General features: G+C 40.6%; 2 protein-coding genes across 10 annotated transcripts in view; one reads left to right on the forward strand and one right to left on the reverse strand.

The window, feature by feature from the left end:
* Positions 1-12373, reverse strand: tdp1 (tyrosyl-DNA phosphodiesterase 1). Of its 6 annotated transcripts, none has more exons than XM_044203798.1 (16): positions 12236-12373; positions 10104-10715; positions 9485-9528; positions 8736-8791; positions 7873-7969; positions 7700-7734; positions 6303-6395; positions 5971-6141; positions 5753-5831; positions 4952-5128; positions 4272-4320; positions 3946-4012; positions 3485-3592; positions 2741-2843; positions 1631-1733; positions 1-262 (listed from the first exon to the last, which is right to left on the reverse strand). In XM_044203798.1, the coding sequence occupies exons 2-16, from the start codon at positions 10711-10713 to the stop codon at positions 189-191; spliced, it is 1866 nt and encodes a 621-aa protein (XP_044059733.1). In that variant the 5' UTR covers positions 10714-10715; positions 12236-12373; the 3' UTR covers positions 1-188. The 6 variants fall into 6 exon arrangements, with proteins under 6 accessions (XP_044059733.1, XP_044059709.1, XP_044059700.1 ...); XM_044203774.1 differs by having other exon boundaries at positions 12169-12266; XM_044203765.1 differs by lacking the exon at positions 12236-12373 and adding an exon at positions 11819-12134.
* eprs1 (glutamyl-prolyl-tRNA synthetase 1) overlaps positions 12247-26460 on the forward strand; it is a 21782-nt gene continuing 7568 nt past the window's right edge. Inside the window, exons 1-21 of one of the 4 annotated variants that reach the window (XM_044203723.1) lie at positions 12247-12387; positions 14391-14475; positions 14630-14729; positions 14807-14963; positions 15103-15239; positions 15551-15648; positions 15772-15898; positions 16031-16223; positions 16314-16485; positions 16684-16917; positions 17143-17227; positions 17608-17667; positions 20143-20163; positions 22201-22311; positions 22916-23052; positions 23174-23381; positions 23482-23594; positions 23739-23856; positions 24466-24639; positions 24752-24919; positions 25215-25427. In XM_044203723.1, the coding sequence (XP_044059658.1) occupies positions 12345-12387; positions 14391-14475; positions 14630-14729; positions 14807-14963; positions 15103-15239; positions 15551-15648; positions 15772-15898; positions 16031-16223; positions 16314-16485; positions 16684-16917; positions 17143-17227; positions 17608-17667; positions 20143-20163; positions 22201-22311; positions 22916-23052; positions 23174-23381; positions 23482-23594; positions 23739-23856; positions 24466-24639; positions 24752-24919; positions 25215-25427 (2754 nt within the window). In that variant the 5' untranslated portion in view covers positions 12247-12344. The remainder of the gene's footprint in view (positions 12388-14390; positions 14476-14629; positions 14730-14806; positions 14964-15102; positions 15240-15550; positions 15649-15771; positions 15899-16030; positions 16224-16313; positions 16486-16683; positions 16918-17142; positions 17228-17607; positions 17668-20142; positions 20164-22200; positions 22312-22915; positions 23053-23173; positions 23382-23481; positions 23595-23738; positions 23857-24465; positions 24640-24751; positions 24920-25214; positions 25428-26460) is intronic. The other 3 variants (XM_044203733.1, XM_044203752.1, XM_044203742.1) reach the window with 3 other exon arrangements.

Genomic DNA, 26460 nt, shown 5'->3' on the forward strand with positions numbered 1-26460 from the left:
CAATATTAACATATTTTATTTATTGGTAGAAAACATGTGAGTCTACAGTATGGTATACAATATAAAAAATAAATGTTACTGACAACTAACACCTAGACATAGTAGTGACAGTTACAAATACACCAGTTTTAAAGTAGAGAGGTCTGTATGTACAGTATGTGTGTGTGTGTGTGTGTGTGTGTGTGTGTTCAGGAGGGAACCCAGATGTTGCCGTGTGTGTCGGGAGCCTGGTTGTACGGAATGTTCCAGATCCAAGGCTGATCTGAAATCAGAGAAAGAAAAGAGTTCAGTAAAAAATTAAACGTCAATACCTTGGTTTCATAAATAAAAGGGTCATTACATATTTATGCCTGCTATGGTGTCGTCATTTACTGTCTAAGTGGAAGAACATGCCTCTCTCAAAGCTTAATATCTACGTGGTATCTCATAGAGCCCATCAATTTTAAACTATGCCCATTCAGCTGCATTGATCTGCTAAAAGAAATTGGACTGAATGGCTCTAAATATAAAGTATTTCTGATAAATAATCTACATCATATGAACCGCTTTGAATTGAACTAATCATGAATGTTAGAATAATTATTTCTAGATTAATTATTAGAATATATTACTAAAATGAGGCAAAGTGACACTCAAACCCGTCGTTTCTTTGCTGGAGCCAAAAAGAAAAAAGACCCACAATGCATTTCACAAAAGAACATGGCAGACAGCTAGTGACCATGAGATTTTCAATCCTCCCCTACAGTGTGGCTGCATTTCAGCTTCTCCGGTAACTAAACTCTGGAAACCTGTAGCGAAGGACTGCAGAAAAACTACTAATCAATTCAATATGACCGTTTGGGGAGTGGATTTTGTTGATGTCTGTCATTAGTTAGGAAACTACAAACATTTTACAACCAGCAGAGTCTGATGAGATTGATTTTGGGTGGTTTTGCTGATCTAGTCAGGACGACCTTGTCATCATTGTAAACCCATTCATACTCTTGTGAAACTACGAACATTGCTTATTTTACAGAAAATCAAGGAAAATAGTTTTGGGGTTTTTTTTAAATACAGCTTTTTCTTGTTTAATTAGGGAATCAAAAAAACATATAACCCACAAACTAATGATACAAGTTCAAATGTCCCCAGAAATTATAGGTTACTTGACAGGATAGTGTTTAAAACTAATTTAAACCTGCATTTTGTGGAATAAATTAGGTGCTCTCTTAAACCTCTTTACAGCTATGGTTTTAGTATAAACTCCTTGTGTTGTAGAATTCACCTAAATGCCACTAGATGTCACTGTAACTGCAGTTTAAGATAAACCTGCTGCACATGTGGTTTAACTAAGGTTTAAGACCACAGAGTCCAGTATAATGCTGAAATCAGACTTTTTCAAAACTGAAAAAATATTTCTACTTTACCATTTGCCAAGAAAAAAACTGTACAAACAGCATTATTATAGACCACGTGGTATTTTAACCAGGGTTACAGCTGAGAGGACCCATTCTAAACTGCAGTTAAGCGTGAGTCAAATGCTAAGTGAGAGAGCAACAGACTCACTGAATAATCCAGTCTGTACATAAATACATACAGAGGATTTCATACACACACACACACACACACACACACACACACACTTCTGTACCTTTGGGAGAGTAGCTTGTGGGAGGGAGGTCAAAGGGCACAGGGAAACCAGAGGAAGAGGAGACAGGAAATGGATTTTTGTGAACAGGGAAGGTCTTCATGTTCTGGAAGAAGACAACCATCACACCACATATTACTATACACCAGCTCTGTATAGTTAGGGGTTCAAGCCCCGAAGGGGTCACTTTATTGTTATTATTAATATTTGTTGTCTGCCACTTTGGGTCAAATTCCCGTGAGCTGGAATGAGCTAGAAGCACGAAACTTGGCCCAATAACTGGAAATGATGTGCATGTGCTTGCACGGAAATTTGAGCCCAATTGGCCACATGGTGGCACTGTAATTGAGGCCCAAAAATGCTATTTTGAACAGGCCACGCCCCTCACACGTAAGTTCGAATGACTTGAAATTTCTCTTACAAGTCCAGCTCAATGTGCTCTACAGAAAAACCTCTTGGACCACTAAAGTCCGCCCAACATTCTCCTAAACCGTACGTCCGATTGCTACCAAATTTTTAGTGGATCATCATTGGACAAAGCTTATCAACATCTGTATAAAACTTGTTGATATCATATTTAGTTTTCAAGATATTGACCAATGAACTTCAAAAGGGGCATGGCTCAGCACATAAATAGACCAAAGTCAACAACCGTTGGGCCAATCATCACAAACCTTACAAGATATGTCCATAGAAGTACCGAAAACATAACCTGAAAGTTTCCTTCAAATCGACCGCTAGGGGCGCTACAAGGGCAAAAAATGTGTGTGGCACAACACAAATCAGACTATGAATCAGAAATTGTTTGCTTTCTTCATTCTATTTGTGAAAATGCAAAAAAGGGAGATTTCACTGCTTTTGTCACGTCTAAGCCACATTTGACCAGGTCCAGAACGGTCTGTGTTGGCTTGAACCCCGGAATTGCCGCTTGCTGCTATATTTTTTATTGTTATTCAGCACATATCTTCATATTTTTGAACAGTGAAAACGCTTAGAGGTGTGGATGACAAATGTATTTTGTGCAAGCTGAATGATTATCACATGATTAACATCTCTCCAGCAGTTAGACATATTAGCATAGAGCTACCGTTTGTCCGTGTGTGTTGTTCTTACAAAGGCGGAGGGCACGTAGAGGACTCCCAGCTCGTATGAACGAACCATCACCTGAGTGTTGTTCTTCTCCAGTGCACCCCACGCTGCTTTGGACAGGTTGGCACTGAAACAAACACAATAACACATCAGGTTTAATGTTTCAGCTGTGTGGATAAGGAAAGGAACATTTCAGCATATAAATTATCTGGGAGGGGGTGGGGTGGTGTTTAATTCTTTCTAGAAAACAAAATAATTGTCATGAACGGTGCTGGCATTATGTATGGCAAACATAATGATACAATGCATACAACCACAATACACAAATTATACAAGCATGTTTTATTAATGATTACGTTTTACATCTAACATACAGTATATTGCTAATTATTTAATTAAGAGGTGGAAATTAAATTACAAAAGTTGTCTTTCTGTTGATTCTCCATAAGAAAATAAGTTTGTTTTATAGAGAAAAGAGAAACAAACTCCGATCTGTGTATTAAAAAAAAAACAAGAATGTAGAGGATTTATGTCTGAGTGACAATTTAGTGGAAGTTAATGAAAATGAATTTGAGGTGAAACACGACAAAATGGACTTCTGGTTTTGGATAAACTTTAAATGGTGCCATTTCTTTAATAAGTTATCACACCAGTTTCAGCAGTGAGAGTAATACATAAGAGAACACTGTAAATCAGAAAATCACATATGCAAATACAGACGCATAAATAATTGCACATAATGAACAAATAGGAAGCTAGCACACACACCTTGTGACAAGGAACCAGGCAAGCTGAGTGAAATCTGGTGACACCCTCATGTATGTCTTGATGTGAGGCATGGCGTGACTCCTACCTGTCGTATTCGCCTTCCAACGGCTACATGCGCACGCACACACACACACACACACACACACACACACACACACACACATGCAAACAAGAGTATTTTATTCATCTGTTGAATTAGACTTACAGGAATGTATAACAATGAATAGGGCTGTGTAGGTCTTGAGTAAGCTAAAAAAGCATCCTGTACATAGCCCCGTCCCATAATTTCGGACCAAATTTCAAATGCAACTGCAAATTAGGTGTGTAGAACTTAATATGGGAATTAGGAATGAAACAAAAAGGACAGATATCACGACTAGCAAACTGGTTTTACAGACATGATGTAACGTAGAAGTTCCGGTACAATAGCACTGAATTTGGATTAGTATAAGTGAACTTACTGGAAGTAGGAGTGGAGCCAGAGTTGTTTCTGAGCTGTCTGGATGCTGTAGGGAAGAGAGCCTCCCGCTGCAGGACAAAAGAAATGTACAGACACAGCAGTCACTAAATAATCAAATGCAATCAGTCAAACACTGATGTGTGGGGTGGATAATTTAATTAATAAATAAGCAAGCAAAAAAGCAAATAAGCTGCCAGTTGACCATGGCATTGATCATGCTGTGGCCAAAATTTACCTGCATTCAGTCAAGGTTGTTTTTATTTGCATGTGACCTCTACAACACATGACATATTAAGAAATTAATAAAATAAACAAAGCATTACTCACCTGGGTAGCCTTCTAAACTTGTCCTCACATCTTCAACTGATGGATACAGCTGCAAAAGATCAACCCAATAGTGACCTGTTTTAGAAATTCTGAGCTTTACAATCTTAAAGTGAGGCTATGTAACTTTTGCTGAACTGTGGCCAAACGTGGCTGTTACAGGGTAATGGTTAATGCCAAGAACAGTAGCACAAATAGAGAAAAGTCATTAAGTCTGACTCAGTAATGTCAGCTATAGCACTATCTATCTAGCTAACATTAGAAACCACAAGCTACTGGCCATACCAGACCAAACCACTGAGTGCAATGAACTGAGCAAGGGTGTGTTTTATTGCTCATTCATTTAACTTTTCATATGTAAGAAGAGGAATGTGCTATTTCTTCTTTCTTCTTAGACATACAGTACATTTCTACATTTGACAAAAAAAACCTTAGGCAATCAAATGTCCTGCAGGGACTCTGAGGAAGTGTAAAAATGTAACCTCAAAATGACTGTTCTATTATTTACCACTTGAAAGCTGAGGCAAATCCTATTGTCTATTAGACACAATAATAGTAGCAGCAGCAGCAGTCATAGAAAACCTCATTTGTATTGTATTTTTTTGTCCTATCTTTCTCATAGCATTTGAAAGCTGCATCACACAAGCAATAGACCACATCAAGTTTGTGTTGGAGGAACGCACCAAGTGCATGGGGGGGTTTGGACGAAAAGAGGATTTCCCCAGCGTGGTCAGGGTGCGCTGAAATTCCCCTGCCAACCATTTGGTCTTATCCAGTCCCATAGAGCCGATGCTGGAGAACTGGCCAATCACAGGCCACCTTTCCTCACCGGGGATAGGCTCTGTGTGGTCATACAACAGCTAATAAAATAAGAAGAAGCGAATTAAGAGATGAGGAAATCCCAGTTAGAGACTACACAGAAGTTGTTCAATTTCACAACAGTTTAAGACATTGTCATTGTCTTGCAAAAATATCCTTTATTTTTAGTTGCATTACATTAAATTGGCAACATTTAGACATTTTTCCAAGTCACCTGGTTATTGGTGTGCTGCTGACCTGTTCTTAATGGACTATGTACATGCAAGCTAATAACTTAGAACAGTTCTTTGAGAAATGCCTTTCACTGATATAAGCAGTGTTGCTAAGATGCAAACTCTCAGCCAGCCATACAACCACAATACATCTTTGACAAATATGAAGATGGTTTGACTGTGTGAGGGATGACCGAGTTCAACAGCAAATCTCAAGTGTCTAAAAGTTGATTTTCACATTGCACTGAAATCAAGACCATGAAAGTAAGAAAAATGCATTTCTTCCATTTCTTCTTCTTGTGAAAATATTACATAACCCACAACTATTCTAACATAGAGACAAATTGGAACTACTGGCAGCTATTGACTTTTGTTTCCTTCCTTGTTTTCTGTCTTGGATCGCACTACGTTATTAACTAGTTAGAGAGGAGAGACAAACAGAGAAACCTTTACCTTCCTCATCCTCAGGTGGCCCCAGCGCTCCATGTCTGAACCAGCATATCTCCCCGGGGTTGAGCCGATCAAATAAACCCTGAGAATAGAAGATAAGAGTAACTTGTAATCCAGATTTTATTTTTTACTTACAACTGAATTGAATGTTGCAGGACCATCATTTAGCAGCATATATCTATATATATGCATATGTGGAACTGTACATGCCTCGCGTTTACCTGGTCTCTGACAGGTCGTGCTCTTTGATTCGTTGGATCCACTCCTCGAGTTCTGGTGCGCGGTATGATGCCAGGTATTCCAGCAGGTCCCTCTTGAAGAAGGTTGGTGACTCACCTGCGCTTGCACTGCTGCCCTTTGGTAACCGTGGAAACATGGGGCTCATCCACATCCTGGTTTGGAAATAGTATATTAAGGGGCAACAAATGTGAAACTACCGTCAATCTCAAGTTAATCTCTTCTTTTAATGTGGCTGCACAGATGGATGTGTACGGCCCCAAAACCTTTTCTTGGTTAAATAACGGTTCAAAAAACCCACGCCAGGCAGACTCACCCTTGTGTTTTCTGGTACCAGTCAGCTCTGATGAGGTTGGAGGTCAGAATGATGACTCTGAAGCCTTCCTCATACCACAGCAACATCATCTTCCTGCACAACGACACGCAAACATGTTCTGCTTTATATAACAACAACAAAGAGTACACTCAAAGACCTGCAATATCTGCAATGTAAGTCACCTAGTGCTAAATGTAAATGTATGTATATTACAATTTTGTCCTCTGCAATTTGCAATACCACTATATCTGCATGTCAACAACACATCAATGTTTAATAATTTCATTCAGAATGCACAGGGAGTTTAAAAATAGTTAAAAGTTTATATAGAATGATAACAACAGATCTATTTCAAAACACACATTTTGACTTGTCAAACCAGGGAAAGCTGAGGTGTATTTAATAACATTAATGATGGCTGCATTCCACTTAGGGGAGGTTCTGGTATTGTGCATGCTGGCTCACGGGAATAGCTTACTGGGAGACATAAAGGGAACTAAGCCGTCGTTAATGTTATTAAATACACTCAAAATGTCTGCTGTGAAAAAAAAGGTCGATACTGTGCTCTACAAATCTGATCACACAAGAGTTTCACACAGACAATTTGCGACTATCTCCCACTAATGTCAAACCCAGTATGTTTCAGTGTGGGACAACATCAGGAAACAAGACTTAGAGTCTACAGCCATGCTATCGGCTCCGTGAAGCTGTAGCTAGGCACAGCAGTGCTTTGTGCTAAATGCTAACATCTGCATGCTAACAATGACAACGCTAACATACTGATGTTTAACAGATGTAATGTTTACCATGTTCATCATCTTAGTTTAGCATGTTAGCATTAAACGCAAAGTACAGCTGAGGCTGATGAGAATGTCATTAGTTTTGCAGGTAACTGGTTATAAACCACAATATTAGATACTAAAACTTTAACCCTTTTTTTGGGCTTTTTACCTTTATTCGAACCTGGGCCGCTGTCTTGTACATGGGACGCACGCTCTACCAGGTAAGCTACAGGGGCGCCCCAAGGCGCTAGATATTAAGGGTTGATCAAAGTGATCACAGTTCATCCTGAGAGGGACATGGATATCTGTATCAGTTCTCATCTAAGTCCAGAAAATGGTTGTTATGGATATTTCACTGAAAACCACAAATCTCAACCTCATGGTGGCATTGAAGGAAAAGTCAGGGCATCACCAAAGTCCTCTGGGGAATGTCTGTATAAAATGTCATGCTAATCCATCTAAAAGTTATTGAGAAATGTCAGTCTGGACCAAAGTGGTGGACCGACCGACCGACCTTGCCATTCATAGAGCTGCAACAACGTCCAAAACTGATCTGATGTGTGAGTAACAAAAACAACAACAAGTATAATACCAAGCAGGTAAAGAAATGCTTACGTGTGGTGAGTTCCAAAAGCAATATCCAGCTTGGCCTGTCAGGGCAAATCACACACATTAGTCCCATTAACAGGCATTTCCCAGTATGACTATCCTACTTTACAGATCAGAGTGTATATAATATCAGACAAATTGCACTTCAGAGAAACTGTTCTGTGGCGGCGAGTCTGTACCTGGCAGAATCGAACATGTGGAAAAGGCTGAGCCTGCTGGACCAGCCGGGCCTTGGCCTCCCTCTTATCGCCATGGACGATCAGAACTGGACGATCCCTGTAAACACAACCCAAAACCGGATTATCACCAGCACCATTACTTTCACTTGTTCGTACTTGTATTTGCCACTATTGGAGTGATTCATTTATTATAGCAATTCTTCACAAATGCAGTTTCCCCTATAATTGAATATGTGTAGTGTATCACCTTAACTTAATGCACTAAAATTTAAAAAAAAGAAAATGTCATTATCCAAATTTGAATTGGGAGTTGTAGTGCCCCTTGATGGTTTCAGAGGCTTTTCCACCCTGACAAGAAAGAAACCTAAGGAAACATGAATAATCTTTGGGAATAAAAAAGTAAAAATTTCACATATGCATGTGGATATAAATACAAGAACACCTGTAAGAGCCTTTAAAAAGCAGTGTTTGTAAAACCCTAAACCTAGCCACGCAAACAATCTCCTAAATGCTTATCAGACAGATGTATACATGTATTGTGCTATCTCCTTTTAATTGTGAGTCACTGTTAAATAAAAGTATAAACTCATTGATGGCTAGCTTCAGAATTGCACACAACATTAACTTATGTTGTAACGAGAGAGCTTGTTAGAGATGTTTATGATTTTCTCCAGTTTATTCATTCAGCATCATGAGAAAACATCTCACATACAGAAATATATTGCAACCATATCACATAAGCCATAATACACTAAAGGGCACTGTCATTAGTATAATGAGGACATGAACAGATTCCCACTAATCAGATAAATGGGGATATGTTCATGATAATGTGATGGTAGCAAAGAAGAAGCAGAACTTACCTAAACTCTGATGGGTACTGCTTAACCATCCAGGCAATATCAAAGCAGTAGTTAAACTATGAAGAAAGAGAGTATACCAGTATTAATGGCCAAAATTACCCTTCAAACCTGGTAGAAAGATGTATAAAACACTCTACAGCCATGCTAGCAGCTAGCTGTGAGACTGTACTTGGTCACAGTGGTGCTTTACACTAAATGCTAATGTCAGCATGCTAACATGCTCACAATGACAATGCTAACATGCGGATGTTTGGCAGGTATAATGCTTACCATGTTTCCCATCTTAGTTTAGTGTGTTAGCATGCTAAGATTTGCTAATTGGCGCTAAACACAAAGTACAGCTTTACAGTTTTCTATGTTTCTAAACACAAAATTACATTTTTGACCTGATGAAAAGATAAAAGATCATCAGAGTGACTACGTTTCATCCTGAGGGGAACATGAATGGCACCGAATTTCATGGCAATGAATCCACTAATTGTTGAGACATTAGACTAAAAAACAATGTCAACCTCATGCTAGTTGAAAAGTCAGGGGATCACCAAAGTCAGTAGGATTCATCCTCTGGAGACCAGGAGTGTCTGTACAAAATTTCACAGCAACCCATCCAATAGATATTGAGATATTTCTGTTTGGACCAAAGTAGTGGGCTAAACAAACAACTGACATTGCCATCCTCAGAGCCACGCCGCTAGCATAGCTAAAAAACAGAACATAAAATTGTTTCCACAGTTTATATGGTTACTCACCTGAACAGATTCTTTAAGGGTCCCAAATAATGGAGAGAGAATGTCTACATGAAAGGAAAAAGTAAGGATTATTAAATAAAACGAATGTATAAAAGATGCTGAAGTGACAATAGGAGGTAGCAGTACATCCACAGTCAAGGTGAGAAACGAGGCACTGTGCTCATGGGGGATTAAAACTACATCACATAGCAAAACAGTGACCAAAGTATTAACAGACTGACTTGAAGCAACCACACAAGCAGAGTCCCATTCTAAGTCATTCGACATAAACAAGTAAGGTTAACATATTCAGTCTCCATTCACCCAGAGAGCATTTTCAACTTTCCTTCACTGTGACTCTGTTGCACAAATTCAGACTGGGAGCTTCCCAGTTCAACCAGCTGTTTACTGCTGGCCACTTAGCAACTCTACTGGAGTTCAAGTGCTTCAAGGAAATTTGGAATTTGAAAGAATGTCAGACATTCAAATGCTCTGTTTTGACTTTCCCTGCTGGTCCAGGATTTTAACTTTTAACTTCTGATCAAAAGCATGATTTTATTGTCTTTTTGCTTGTCATATTTCCTCAAAAGGTGGAACGAAACTGTCTGCACCAAATGCAATTAAAGGAATCTCTACTCACCTCTGATGTGCAGAGCGCCACTGTTGTACTTCCTGTCCAGGCCTGTGACTTTGTTGAGGTAAAACCTGTAGGTGTCATTTAGACAAGGAATACTGGATTCAAAGAAGTCCTCTGGCTCGTCGATATAGTAGAGCCGGCCGTGGGGACTCGGAGGGCGCTCGTTCTCCACCTTCGCTTTCTTTGTTTTGGGGCTCGGAGGCGCCCTGTTTGGTAAATTACTGAGACTCTTCCCCTTCACATCTCCATCATCATCACTATCTGAGAGAGCCCAGCCTGAGCCGTCTGACACCTCTTTCTTCCGCTTTCCAGCCAATGACGGACTAGTTTCATACTTCACTGGATTTAACTGGTTCACTGTTGCTGACTGTCTGGCCTCAGAGCCAATAACAAGTGCTGATACAGGGGCGTTAGCTGGTTCTGGTTTCACCTCCACGGTGGCTGTTACTGGCTCCAATTTGGGGCTGGGGGGAGAAGCAGACCGATGGGAGCTGTGATTGGATACAGCGGGTCGTTGGGGCTTAGATGTTGCAGTCCCGGAAAGAGGAAGATCCTCATCATCGTCATCACTGCTGGAGATGGTCCACTTGCCGTGGTGACTGTCCTGAGACATGCCTGACCAGAGATACAGAGAGTTCAAATAGCAGCTGAAGGTAAAGCCACTGGGCAGTCATGCTGGATGTTACCAGCCTGAACTGATAGACTGGGTGTGCTACAGCATTCAAAAGGCTGATTTTTCCGGCTTGACACCCCCACCAGCTTGCTACAAGTGTTTTACCAAACATATCAACTGATATCCATGAAACTTGCAGGACAGATAGGCTTTGAGGCAATTATTCTACCAATCAGGTGGTGATTTGTGACAACTACTGTTTATATTAGGAAGCTAATAGAGGGGCAGACTTCATTCTAAATGGTAGTGGATGTTTGCAGCTGAAAACCCCAACTGACAATATGTTAGTAAGGTAAGTCAATAACACGGAAACTTACTGGGTCTAAATATAAAGTGTGTGAACATCTATTAACAACATGCGTATATGCACAATAACAGCAAAACATGCTTTAGACGAAGTGGTTCAATTAAACGAAAATGTACAGCACTAAAACTGTAGATTTAACATAGTAAACAAAAACCGCCAAAATAATAGAAGCAAAACAGATCGTGCAAGTTCTGCAACTTACAAACGGAAAGAAGATTGCATTCTACTATTATGAAGAGTGTGAATAATATAATGGCCGAGTGTGATATTTGCTTTACCAAGTCGGATAAAAGAGCAGCGGCACAGGTTAATGATGTTGTGAATGCAGTGACTCTTATCAATCCACCGCTAAACAAACGTAATGCAATACACTTCCATGAAACGACCCACAGCGCAGGAGGTGCACGCGGAATACGTGTCCGGGTGGAAACTCGTTTTTTTTTTCCTGGCCTTTTCTTGTAGTTCTAATCTAAATACAAACCAAGCAGCGACTCGTTAATAGGTTTAACAAATCTTGTTCCAGAAATCATAAATCATATATCATTGCCGGACTGGAATAATGACTGAAGAAGTGGTCAAAGTCAGGAAAGGGTAGGCCATTGTTACAAGCACCAGGCAGATAATAACTGCAAGTGCCTGCAAACTGAATAATTTTATACATTTTTTACTCAGCTATGCATCACAAAGAACTTTGTAGAGCAAAAAAAGGCTCAGAATAGACATTGTTAACGATCTTACCATCAGGTAAAAGTAGGTGAGTGCCTTTGGAGGCTGCAGCCTGAGAGCCCAGTCTTTTTTTTTTTTTTTCAACTGTCAAGTAGGCTACTGATAATAAAAAGTCGTGATGATAATAATAACAGTTCTTATCATCCAATTTGTTCGTGGACATGGCACCAACCAGATGACCAATGCTCACTTGACGTGTATTATCCCTATGACAAAAAACAGTATATGCTAGTTTTCCACAAAGGAAGTGTGGTATATTATTCCAACGTTTTGCATGCAAACAGAAGAACAGAAGACTATCTATTTATCCATCTATCTAGCTATCCGTTCATACTCCTGTACAGTTGGTGGCAGTATCGCACCATTAGGTTTTTGATTAGCAGTCATAAAAACGAAAGTCGTATCGTTTCTCGTCACGCCGTCTGGTACCTCTGGGGTGGTTGTTGTGCAGAGTAGTCTTGGTTGTCTGCCGACTCTTGTTGGGTCTCTTAAACAGTGAAAAGGCTTCACCACCTGTGTGGAAGAAGGATTTCGCAGTATGGCGTTAAACCTCACCATCAACACAAGCAATCCACCTCTAGGTAAGTTGCCTGCGATGGCTGAATACATACTTATCGAGTGAGTCGTGTGCACGCACTTAACGTTAGCTAGTGACAGCTAGCTAACGTTAGCTGTTAGCATTACGTGTCACCCTAACAAATGAGACAAACTCAATTTGAAAACCTTCTCCTTGGATTTTTATTTGCTTATAATCAAATATAGCTAGAGCGATGTGTCAAGGAAAATGAAAGACTGGACAAGTCATTAGGATTTCATGGTTGATAACGTTACGGCAGACATGAAGACAATAGTACAATTAAAATACAATATTAAAAGTAACTTTTTTTGGTTAAAATTATGCCTAATTTGTTTTGTGGAAACCAGCCGAATTGAATATCGGATGTTTGCAACTCGAAAAATGAAAATAGCATCGTAATAGCTATGTGGTTTCTCTCGCAAATAAGCAACGCCTGTAACTTGACCTATATATGAATAAAAATTGGTCTGACGGTATGTCCATATTCGAATGAGGTGTGTATGAAGTTCGCTAACGTTAACGTTACTAGCCAACTAGTTAATGAGAGTAAGTAGCACTGACTCTAAGAAGCTAACGTTGTCGTCGTGGCACTCCAAATTAACGTTACATGTGGACAGGTCGCTAAAAATACTTTTAATGACAGCAGCTAACTTCCACTTTACACTTCCACTTTTCAACTTTCCCCGTGGGATGCCCATAAACATTGCTTCATTAGATGCAAAAAGTCTTAATGAACTTGGAAATGACACATGCACAAATCACACACACATTAAGGGACATAGCGTTACATTATGGACCGGTTGACACGCTGACATGAGCTAACCCAGGTTAGCTCAGCTGGGTGGGTAGACATATGCAGTGTTACATGTTGCCAAAAACGTATTTATAACCGGACGTATTTTATTAATATGTGATAGTTCATTGCGTTGTGTGAATAAAGTCTAGACAAGGCTCTGCACGGGTTAGCGTGTCAATATTTTGTACCAAGATAAGGTCATCTATTGACTAGCTTTGACAGTGGCTAAATAGCGCCACTGGGCGTTCGCAGTGAAAACAGCAGGCTGATGCAAGCACGCTGAAGGCGCGTTGGATGAGGAGTGCGTATTTTCTGCACGCTATCATTTGATTTAATTAGCACCAGCCCTCTTCCCGGAAAAGTGGAATGCTTGGCAGTTTTTCTCTGCAGGGATGAACAAACTAAAAGTAAAACAATCTTTGCAGCTCTTCCGTCAGACCTGTATGGTAGACTGTTAAGATGTAAGCCACACCTGTGCATGAGCCAAACAGAAAGCCAGGAATGCTGAGCATGAGGAAAAAGATTCTTGCCTAAATGCCAAACATTAGCCTACATCAGGTGAACATCATAAACTTAGAGCCTGAACTACATAATAAGGCTATTTTGTATTCAACTTTTTATTTTTTATCTGTTAAAATTTGGCCTGCTAGTGTTTTGTAAACTTTTTTCTGACTTTATTTAAAGCTCCCAGAGAATTGTCTGCGCAGAAAGAACCCCAGGACATTTTGGTTGTGCTTCGAGCTGATACTACCTACTTGCAATTTAGCCCCATTTCTGTTAACTGTATTGATATCAAGTACATGGCATTACAAGCATTTTTATGCAAAGCAAACTCTTGACTACTGATACGATGAAAACCACTGTACTAAGCAAGCAGTACTTCCACAAAGAGTGCACAGCTGTTGAGGCAGGATGGAATCATTAAGTAACTCAAAACACTGCAGTATGCATGTTTTGCATCACAGGACTAGTTCAACTGGTTCTCAAAGCAGAATGTCTGTGAGGACTGTCATTCATCCAGGTCATGGTTGTTCTGAACTGAAGAAGCCTTTTGGATTTCAGGACAAACATCTTTAAGAATCTAAAGCAAAGTCCAGTTGCCCCACCACTTCTAGGTTCTCTAACCAGAATTGACTGAAGCTGGTTTAGGCTGTTAAGCCATGTTTACCCAGACCCACAACCAACACTGAATTTTGTCCCCTTTCCTGCAGGGGCTCTTCTGGCAGCAGAGCATGTGAAGGCCAGTGTGCAGGTATCAGTGGAGGAAGGCAAAGACACTCGGCTTCATGTCTCAGAGTAGGTGACAATGTGACATTATTTTATCAAATTGCTGCATGAGCATCCTTTGGAAAGTGTATATGGGCAGTTGTACAATGTGCAATTTGTTGCTTTTTAATGTTTTCATTATTACTCGTTTATCTCAAGTCTGTATTCTCTTTCCTTCCCTCAGTGTGATCCAGTTCAATGATGCCAACTCTATCAGTCGGTACTTGGCTCGGGTGGCTCCCGCTCTTGGCCTCTACGGAGCCAACATGATGGAGCAGACTGAGGTGTGTGTGTTAAGAGATTTTTTTGTAACAGTTTGTTGTTCTTTTTCCTCATTTGAGCTGCTGTATGGTATCTGCAGGTTGACCACTGGTTGGAGTTCAGTGCTCGCCGTCTGTGCGGTCAGCCTGGTTTGACTGTGGCACTGGGTGATCTGGATAAGGCCCTTTCCCTGCGGACCTTCCTGGTTGGACATGCCGTCACCCTGGCTGACCTTTCTGTCTGGGCTGCCCTCAAAGGTCAGTACCATCCGGGATGTGCCAATTTGGATCTCTACCATTTTCTCTGTCTGTTTTTCTCTCGGCCTGTTTTAGTGTGGAATGTCTGTGGTTAAACGGGTGAAATTCAGCACTACAGGTTGTGGTTGTTTCTCTGCAGGTCATGGGGAATGGCCAAGCCAGGGCAAATCCTTCTCCCATGTCAATCGCTGGTTCTCTTTCCTGAGCTCGCAGGTTCCCTTCACTGCTGTGGGCGACAAGTATACCAGTAAGAAAGCTCCAATGAGCAAATCCAATGTAAGTGTAATTTCAGACATTAACAAGTGATTTAATGTTCATAACATTTGGGGGGGAAAAAAGATCATCAATGTGAAGCCAGGCAGGAGTGACCTGGAGCGTTTATGCTCAGTATACTGAATAAGCAAAGAAAAACAAAATGATTGTTAGTGTGAAAAGTTTCTTTTTGTTAACAAAAACAACAGAAGCTGTTGCACTGTATAGAAACTAAACTGATAATCACCATCTTGATAAAACCACACCTTATTCTTCGCAAAACAAACAAATGCAGCTGTCCTGTTGTATTCCTGACTGTTTGTGTCCCTGATCAGCAGTCGGATGAGAAGAAGCAGGATGTTGGCAAGTTTGTGGATTTGCCAGGAGCTGAGATAGGCAATGTGGTGGTTCGATTCCCTCCTGAGGCCAGCGGGTAAGGCTTAATGTGGCGTTTAGGAGCTGTTCAGATTATATATGGTCATTAGATTCCTAAGTGTGCACTAGGACCTTATACCTTTCTTGACACGGACCATTTTTTTTGTCTCTATGTGGCCAGATACCTGCATATTGGCCATGCCAAGGCTGCTCTGCTCAACCAGCACTACCAGGTCACATTTAAAGGCAAGCTCATCATGCGCTTCGATGACACCAATCCCGAGAAGGAAAAGGAGGACTTTGAGAAAGTAAAACATTCAGATCTCAGAGCAAATGGAATGTCATTATATCCAAACTACATGTAACAAACCAGAAACGGTACTTGGTCTTTTCACCAAAATTGGGTGGCCTTATTTCTACATGTCTTTATTTCTTCTCAGGTGATCCTGGAAGATATTGCCATGCTCCAGATCCGTCCAGACCAGTTTACCTACACCAGCGACCATTTTCCCATCATAATGCAATTTGGTGAACAGCTGCTTGCTGAGGGCAAGGCCTACATCGACAACACGCCTCCTGAGCAGATGAAGCAGGAGAGGGAGCAGCGCACTGAGTCCAAATGCAGAAATAACAGTACGCCTGGGGAAACATTACATGATTACCAGTCATAGGGAATGTTGACGCTACAAGCTACAACATGCAACTTGTCTCTCTCCTCTGTAGCGGTGGAACAGAACATGAAGATGTGGTCGGAAATGAAAGCTGGGACCGAGTACGGTCAGACCTGCTGCATGAGGGCCAAGATTGACATGACCTCCAACAACGGCTGCATGAGAGACCCCACCCTCTTCCGCTGCAAGAACACTCCCCACCCTCGCACCAAAAACACCTTCAAGTACTTGACTTTAATAAGTCCATGGAGGGGCGAATTAGATTACTAGTTGTAATGATGTGTATATAAAAAAAAAAAAACTAAAAAACATTTTGCACATTAACATCTGGAGTATTTTCATCAAATTTTGTCCAAATATTGGACATATTTAAATATTCGGGAAGTGTTAATTGTTGAAACTGTCCCTCTCCTTTCGTCCAGAGTCTACCCAACATACGACTTTGCCTGTCCCATCGTGGACAGTTTGGAAGGTGTGACCCATGCTCTTAGGACCACGGAGTACCACGATCGTGACGAGCAGTTCTACTGGATAATCGATGCGCTGCACCTCAGGAAGCCTTACATCTGGGAGTACGCCCGACTCAACCTCAATAACACAGTGCTGTCCAAGAGGAAGCTCACCTGGTTCGTCGAACAGGGATACGTAGACGGATGGTAGGTTTAGTTTGATTTATCTGGTGAGTGATGCTTAGTAATATGGCTATCTGGAATTTATAGGGAGGTTATTACTTCTGCTAGTTCTTTGTGGTCTCTCACAACCACCTCCTTCCTCCCCGTGCGCCCCAATTCGCCCTGTATTCCTTCCTCTCTTTACCTTTTTTACTAGTTTTCCTCTCTACCCCTGTGCACTCTTTTGACTTTTCTCATTTCGTCGTCCAGGGATGACCCCCGCTTCCCCACTGTCAGAGGAGTCCTGAGGAGAGGAATGACCATTGAGGGTCTGAAGCAGTTCATAGCATCCCAGGTACATCTGTCTTAGAGATTGGGCAGGGGAAAAGCCCAGATACCTCTCTAAAACAAACACGGGAGTTGATGATAAAGAATATATGAGAATATTCTCAACTCTGCCAGACCAGAGAAAATTATGTAAGTTGTGGCCTGAAAAGGCATTTAGCAGTTTAGAGTTATTTAAATTTTTTTTTTTTTCATTTTCACATGTGCTTAAATTGTTTAGTATACTTTCATACATTGCGTACAGGATGCCACAGTCTGCACTAATAAGGCATCCTGAAAAATTGTCAAATATCAAAATGAAGGAATTATAGCGTTCCAATAGTATCTGTGGAGGTCAAAAGGCTTTTGCATCAGTTAAAACAGTTTTTTCTTTTATCCGACTCCTTCCAGGGTGGATCGAGGTCAGTGGTGAACATGGAGTGGGACAAGATCTGGGCCTTCAATAAGAAGGTACATTTTCCTCCTTTGCCATTTCACATCCAGGCCTGATTGTCTGAACCTAGCTGTATTACTTACGTGGTGTTAAAAATGAAATTGAATTTGGCTCCATTTTTATTTAAGCATGGTCTGCACTGTTGTAACAGATGTACGAATAGTTTAAAATGTTTCGAAGGCTCCTTCTGTAGTAGCCCACTGACTGTGTCGAAGTCTAAATTAAAGACATAATATGATCTTACCTTTTTTTTTTTTTTTTTTATTTTTTATGATCAGAGCCACTCAACTTTTGAATCGCTCTGTTGAGTTACATCTTGTAAGATACAACTGCATACCATTTTCATATACTGATATTTGTACAATGTGTTTTTGAAGGATATGGGCTCATATTAAGTTTGTTTGACCTAGTTTGCATGTTAGAGAAAGAGAGGAAATATAATGAATGAATAGCGCAAACCTTACAGGCTGAAGTCTGTAATTGACAGAGGTTCAGAGAATTGCCCGTGGGTTCACTGCTGGCATGGCTTCTTTCTGCTTTGCTGTTCTCATTCTGTTAAACGCTGTCATTTGCTACCTAATTTCCTGCCTCATTACCCCACCCTCACCCTCCATATTACCCCCAATAACACCGAAAAACTCAAAAACCAACCCAGCTCCTTCATTTCATGTCCTACATTTGTTTGTATTTGTTGTTTTACCCGTTTTCATCTGTCCGGACATCAGTGTTGCTTCCTCTGTGTGGTTTTCCTTGCTGGCACTTGCTGCTTCATCCCCGAGTCAAGTAGAAGGTGTGAAGCTAATAGTGTAAAAAATGTACATAAACAGAGAGTGGAGAAATGTTGAAGAAGTGGTTAGACACAGCATATATATTGAATACTAGGGAAAGAAGAAATAAGTGTGTTTCAGACCTTAGTTTGAATTAAAAGTACATTTTATATTAATGACAGGCTAGTCTGGCATCACTTCTGATTGGTGGAGTTGAATACGGGTTCTAAGGATGCATTAGGGACAAAGTACAATTGAACAGCTACCAAAAGTAGTGATGACAGCTGGCATCAGGTTGAGATTCAGAAACAAACAGCTGTTTCGGTTTTTGCAAAGGGTTTCATATGCATGGTCAACTAACTCCTTCTCCCCGACTTCTTCAGACAGTTTTGTGCCCCCCTAAGTTCCTTCACGTCAACTTGGATATATTTAAAATTCATGTTCAAATGTGGTTACGGACATTCTTCAGTTGTTTGTTTGGTCCAATATTTAGCTAATATGGAATACCATGTAAGCAATATTAAATAAATAAATACATAAATAAATATGCCTATGAAATAAATAAATGAATATATAATAAATATAAATGAGGCAATATAGATAAATAAATAAATAGGTTTTTATTTTAAGAAGGACGTTTTTCAAAGGACTACTTTTTATTTATTTCACGGGACTTTTCCTATATGCCACATTAGGGCACCCAGCTCCTTTTAGCGAGAAGTAAAGCTATCTGTCCATCAGGAAACTGTAAATCACAGAGAGTTGAGGCAATAACAACTCATTTATTTATTTATTGAACTATATTGACTCATTTACATATTTATATTTATTTATATATTTATTTCCTCGTTTATTTATTTCATAGCCTTATTTCATAGCCTCAGCTGCTTTATTTTATGTAAATCTTCAACTTTAGTACCTGTGTGGCTATTTAATGAGCAGTTTTCTTACTGGTGCCCCCACACAAGTGTATTTGATTACATTTGTGGCTGAAATATATGTTGCAAAACACAAGCAGAAACATTAATGAAGCTTTTATGGACTTTAATTAGAATTTTCACTGCTCAAGTTGAAACAGGTTTGAAGTCAGTCTTAGTGCAATACAACACATTTTTGCCTTTGCTACTGTATTTCCCCCGAGTCACTCATGGTGCACTCAGTGCTACTAAAGCCAATTCCAGCAGTAGTCCTTGCAACGTTAAGCTAATGTTAATAACATTTCAAGACTTCAAAAGTCTACCGCTGGCACATCTTATGTTAGATTTCACTACATTGCCAATGATATTTTGGTCCCATTTTATTTTGTTGGGCAATAGAAAAGGTACAGATTCTAAACGATCATTAGATCCCTTGAGTACAGACTTACTTTTTTTGTCATTTATTTATCTAATTAATTTGTATTACATGCATCCATTTTCTGTATTCAGTGTTGGGATTCCTTAGCGTGGTGGATAATGTTGCTGAAAGCTGGATAACAGACTAGCATCATAGATGGAGTTTAGCATGATGTTCCATACAAGAGTAAAAGTTGGGGCTTGGCTAGAGGTGGAAATATAAGAGACAAACAAAAACAGAAAGGTGTAACAGTTGTATTGAGGACAAAGTGGTGAGGGGAAATTATGTAAACAGTCCATTCTATGTAAATGTGTCTCTACCTCTTTCCTCTCTCTCTTCCTCCCTCCTTGTATCTGACATTAAACAGCATCTCACTCTTCTGTTTCCAAGCTGCCAATTAGCTGTCTGAAGGTACTCCTCCACCACCTCCTCTTGCTCATTTTCACCCACTCCCTCCCTGCTTTCATCATGGGCTGGTTTATCTGAAAACAGCCTTCACTATTTTACCAGCCAAAAGCAAAAGGCAGCAGAGTTGCGTAGTAAGACATGTCCTTTAGCAAGATGCTGAGTCTCTACCAGCTTTAAAGCTGACCTCTGACCGAATTGTGGAGGACGCAGTAGAGAAGTAATTACAGGATTTAATGAAGTGGTTGGTAAACTAGCTATTTTGGGATGGATTCTCTACAACTCTGAATTGGCCCTCTATGTGAACGCTCATCTTGTATCATGGCACAAAAATTAGTAATATGATGAAACGATGGATCAGTGTTACTCTCTTGCACACCGTGTGTTTACCGTGTTTTTTTTTTTTTTTTTTTTTAACCTGTTTGTTGCTTTCATCACTTACCATTCTCCCTCCTCACTGATTTAAAAGTGATTGTGATCAGTATTGAAGCAAATGTAGTGAGCTGTGCTCTGCTCTGTCAAACTGTGCCCAAGACTTCAGTGCCCAAAACATAAGAGACATTTGTGTGGGTTCAGTTTTCTATGGTCTTATTTAAACTAATGCATGTAAAAAGAAGGAAAATATAACCAGGATGTCATGGTAGCTTGACAATAAAGGAAATGCCATTGGCCTATACCCAACAACAAAGCGGTTTTGGGAATAATTTGTACTACTACAGTGAAACAGCGTGTTTTTTGGGGTTAAGCATCTTACTTAAAGTGGGTGGGATGCAGTACACTGTAGCCCTTCTGTGATTTAGGCTGATTTAAAACCAGGGTAGTAGAGTACCAGTAGCCAGTAAGATGGGTTGCTTTTTATAGAAAGATTTATCTCCACAACACAGACAGATTTTTAAAATACATTTTGCAGTTTATGTAACCAGACAGTCCTTCACCAGTGAAATTATCCAGACTGTTGGGTTTCTTTTTTCTCCTCCTCCCCTCATGTCTTTCTCTCCATCTATTCCCCTCCCTTCATTCTTTAGTCCATTGCAACTGTTTGAGTGAGCAGTTGAGATGTTTCCTCTTCGTTTATTGACTATGTTCCACTTAATTTAACATGTTAATTCATTTATGTGAGGTTTCAAAAGTGCTTCACACTTTATTTCCTAAATCGCCAACATCACAAGCACCCTTTAGTGAGGAGAACAAAGGTTGTTGTCAGATAGTCAGCATTTTGTCAGCCTGCCTTGATTACTGATAAGAACTGTCATGACCACAAATAGTTTTTGATGCTGTAAGACCTGTGGAACATAAATAAGTTCATAAAACTGATTATTTGTTTGTGAAATAGCGTGCAAAAAATGTTTTTATTAGTTTGAAGAGTGGCTGTTTTTTTTTTTTTTTAATTATTATTGAGTCTGAGGAAACAACTGGTTCCATTTCATCATTGTTAGAAAAAGGGACTATTATTGTTCCCACTGGGGCCTGCATACTGGAAATGTCTACTTCTATTGTACTGTGAAGTGGTTTGCGTGAAAGTATTCACCAACGCTTCTTTGTGATCTCCTGGTATAATCTAAACCACATTGCCTGTGCTGGGATGATGTTGATGTGTTTTTGCTTGGATAGTCTCGTCTGCAAATCATTCAGTTATCATTTGGGCTCCTAAACATTCAAGCTGGCTGGTAAAATAGTGAAAGTGGATTGTGGCTGAATAAGCAGCTGAAGAAAAGCTAGTTTCCCTCGTCTGCATACAATCACGGTTCACTCATGAAATCAGTTTTTCTTTCTCTACTCGTCTTTATTCTTGTGTGGCTTACTTTCTTCATTTGTCACTTACTGAGCTGGCGTATTTTTATATATATATTTTTTTTTTTGGTTTGTTTTCAAAGAATACTGGTTTTGAATAAAGCTGCATCATTTTCTGCTTTGTCCTTTCATTACTCAGCATTTTGTATGTGCAGATCGTTATAAAGCCCTAGTTGGCCCTTTTTTTACTGACCTGTTTGTGTGTGTATGTCTTTGTCTGTGTGTGTGTGTGTGTGTGTGTGTGTGTGTTAGGTTATTGACCCGGTAGCTCCCAGGTACACAGCTCTGTCCAGCTCATATGTGGTTCCTGTTTCCGTCCCAGAGGCTACAGAGGAGATCAAGGAAGTAGCCAAACACCCTAAGGTTAGCAGTCTCTCTCTCTCACTCACACACACACACACACACGATACAATCAGCAAACCTCAAATTTATGTTGTTTGTTAGTGCTGTTTAAAGAAGAGAACAGTGTGCGGCTGCTACCTTTTGCCATGATGTCTCCTGTTTGGTCCAGCACCTACTGATTTTTTTTTTTTTTTTGTTTAAAGACATGCATACTTTTTCTTTTTTTTTTTTCTTTTTTTTTCCTCCATTAGAACACTTTTTCTCTATTTGTATTGCTTGGAGGACTTGCATTAACAACTCTTAAGTTGTGCAGAACATTTAGAACCTTGTACAATGGAAACTGTGTGCCCTTGTACAGCAGGCAGTGTGGCAGAAGTCAAAAGCACTAAGCTAACGGGAGGCTAATGTGCTGTATGTCCACATTTCAGGAAGCAGCTCAGTGACCTGGTGTCTACACATGATTTGAATAGCAATTCAGTTCAGTGATTCTTAGGTGCAAACAACACTGTGCTGTAGTGTTGGACACATGGAGCTTTTAGAGGTCTTTTTGTAATTTCACTCAGTGGTACCGCAGTTGTGTCTTAGTACACATGCAAGTGCTGAAGAAAATTCTGTGTCCATCCAGAACGCAGAGGTGGGCATGAAGAAGGTTTGGTATGGACCTCGAGTTCTTGTTGAAGGAGCAGATGCTGAAACCTTCTCAGAGGGAGAGATGGTCACCTTCATCAACTGGGGCAACCTCATCATCACCAAGATCAACAAGTATGTCGGATCATTGCTCGGCTAGTCCATATTTTTTTTGTTGAGAATCACATGGTGTCGAGTTCAAGTAATGATGTGCTTTTCTACCTGTGAATGTTTTTCACCCTTTCTCACTACTCAGAGGGGCTGATGGTAAGGTTGTGTCCATGGAGGCTCGCCTGAACCTAGAGAACAAGGACTACAAGAAGACAACAAAGATCACATGGCTGGCTGACACAAACAGCGCCCCCCTGCTGCCCACCATCTGCATCACTTACCAGCCGCTCATCTCCAAAGCCGTCATCACCAAAGACGACAACTTCAAAGAGTACATTAACAAAAACAGCAAGGTCTGTTCTGCAATGTGTGTTCTGAATCTCACGGTGTGCGTGACATTTGCTGTGGTCATTTTTAGATCTTTTGTTGACTGTCTCATTCTCACTCGCTCAGTTGGAGGAGAAGATGCTTGGAGATCCCTGTCTGAAGAACCTGAAAAAAGGTGACATCATCCAGCTCCAGAGACGGGGCTTCTACATCTGTGACCAGCCCTATGAGCCTGTCAGGTGAGGGACAAGGACCTATTTGTTTGTTTGAACCACCCCAGTTCATGGAGATCACCAAACACACATGGATCCGCCCAGTACTTTCACAGTTTTCTGCTGTCTAATTAACTATGTTGATTGTCTAACTGTGGTTAACAACTACAGTCCAAACAGCTGTAAGGAGAGTCCATGTGTCCTGCTCTACATTCCTGATGGACACGTCAAGGAGATGCCGACTGCTGGATCCAAGGACAAGAGCAAGAGCCAGGCCTCCAAAAACGCAGTGAGTGCAGTTGAAGAAAAAACCCCCATCCAAATGTTTTTTTTAATTATATACCAATGACCTTAATCCTCATTTTTATCTGTTAATCAGCAACACTTAGCCAGCGCTTTGCCCCTCTCCTCAAGTAAGCTTGTTAAATGTTTAGACACTAGTGCACTCTGATCTTTTGTTTCTTAGCATCCGCTAGTTTTAGATGCAAAATTGCCGATCTAGTCTTAGAGAGTCTCTAGAGATTTTCCGGCAAACCATGGTTCCCTCGTACAAGGGTGTTCAGGCTTGGGTTGGGTACAGTGCGTGGGTAAAAAATGTATTGTAAGACAAGTTAGCTATTTTGGGACATCAACAGCAGTAGCAGGAACCTGAGCTAGTGATCACTAACTGGTCTAATCAGTAATGCAAAAGTTGGCTAAATGGAAGGTAGACTGAGAATATATACTGCTTTTGGCCCAGATTGAAAGACACCAGTAAAGTCTTTAATCACAACAAGGAGCATGTTTCAAGAGAGGCTAAGAGGAACGTGCAGTGTCTTTGATGTCTGGGATGAACTGGTACCTCTCAATTTCGTGCTCTTTTTGTCCGTCTCTAAATCGGCCTTATCTCTCGACTTAGCCGACCACTCCTGCCGAGGCTGCCCCAACCTCCGCCCCAGCGCCTGCTTCAACCTCATCCGGTGACTTATTCTCAAGCATTACAGCGCAAGGTGAGGCTGTACGCCAGCTAAAGGCTGCCAAGGCTCCTAAAGACGAAGTGGACAAGGCAGTTCAGCAGCTTCTTTCTCTAAAGGTGCGCCAGCTGTAATTATAAAAGCAGTTAAACTAAGGACTCAGTTATTCAAATTATTTGCAATCACATTCTCTCTTGCTCTCTTTTTCTCTTTCTCTTTCTCTCTCTGCAGGCACAGTTTAAGAAGCAGACAGGTATGGACTACAAGCCAGGCATGGCTCCTCCCACATCTGTTCCAGCCCCACCCACCACATCAACTGACCCCGCCTCCTGTCCGTTCACCCGCATTTCCCAGCAGGGCGAGCTGGTCAGGAAACTGAAGGCTGAGCAGGCACCTAAGGTACCTGGACATTTTTTCCAATTACTAATCATGTCCACATCTGTTTGTCCAGTCACTGTTCATGTCCAATCACCACTCACGTCCCAAGCCATCTGTCCGTCCGTTCGTATTGTACTCTCGTGTCCTCATTCGTTGTCTAGTGAATTCTCGCATCCAAAGTCGTTTGTCTGTTTGCTCGTTGCTCGTGTCCCAAATGATTTGTCCAGTCATCGCTCATGTCCCCACGTCATTTGCATGCCAGTCAGATTTATCCATAACTACCCGCAACAATAAGCTGGTTTGTTGATGGTACCAGGACCAGATTGATGTAGCAGTGAAGCAGCTCCTCGCTCTCAAGGCGGAGTTTAAAAAGCTGACCGGTCAGGATTACAAACCAGGGATGACCCCTCCCACTCCCGCCTCCTCTGCTCCTTCTCCTGCGATCTCCTCCTCTCCTTCGGGCCTGTATGAGCGCGTTGCACAACAGGGGGAGGTTGTGAGGAAACTGAAGTCTGAAAAAGCCCCCAAGGTATTCTGATGCGACATCGCAGACAGTAGAGATGTATTGATTGGGGGGGGAAATAAATAAAAAAACAATGCTTATTAAACAAAAATTGTGAATATCAGCGTAATGCTGCAAGTGGCTTTCAATGACTAGTACCTTTTTATTACTCATGCGAACACCATTTATAAAAAAAAAAAAAATTTAAAAATGTATCGACTACACATTTCTTAGATCACCAAGACACTAATAACAAATCTAAATTTACAGTGATCAGGGTGGTGACTGACCACCAGACTACAGATAAATATTGCTTAAGTTTTGGTTGCAACTAGCAAATCTACCTCATGAGTTTACTGTTTAATGTCAGTGACCGCCAAATGTTGTCTGAGAGACTTTGAATGGATTATTATTTTTTTAATTATTTATTTTTTTTGGATGTTCTTGTTGACCTTTGTAAATGACTGCACTGTATGTGGCTAGATAAGAAGAGTAGTGAGATGTCTTACTATGAGTAATGGATCCTAAATGAATACTACAACATACTGTTTTCTGCCAAAGTTGGGACAGTTTTGGTTGTTTCACATGAGAGATTGAGAGAAAGGTGATATCACATACTTCTGTGCATCAATCAATATTTAGCAACATTTGAGTCAGAATCGGATGACTGTTGGTGGGTGGTTTGCTCACAGTTGATCAAATCTGATGAAATCACACCCAGACATGAAGCAGATTAGCCTTCAAAAGAGTCTTTTGAGAGATTTTCTTTTTTTAGTTTTTCAAAGAGGTAGGAGTAATTTCACGTACACTTGCTTGTGTCTGATCTAGGGAAGACATGACTTCCCTAGATCAGACTTCCTAAGACACGTCTTAGTAGAACATATGAGAAAGGTTGTTAGAACAGGGGTTTAGACAGCTAGTCTTACCCCCTCTAAAAGAGACTGACCCAACACCAATAATGCCCGCGATAGTGAAAATTAGCAAAGGCATATAAGCTCATATGTGATCAGTATCAAGATTTTCATAATTGCAATTCATTGCAATATTATTGATTATTAAT

This window comes from Siniperca chuatsi, linkage group LG1 (genome assembly GCF_020085105.1).
Source record: "Siniperca chuatsi isolate FFG_IHB_CAS linkage group LG1, ASM2008510v1, whole genome shotgun sequence".
NCBI classification, from domain to species: Eukaryota; Metazoa; Chordata; class Actinopteri; order Centrarchiformes; family Sinipercidae; genus Siniperca; species Siniperca chuatsi.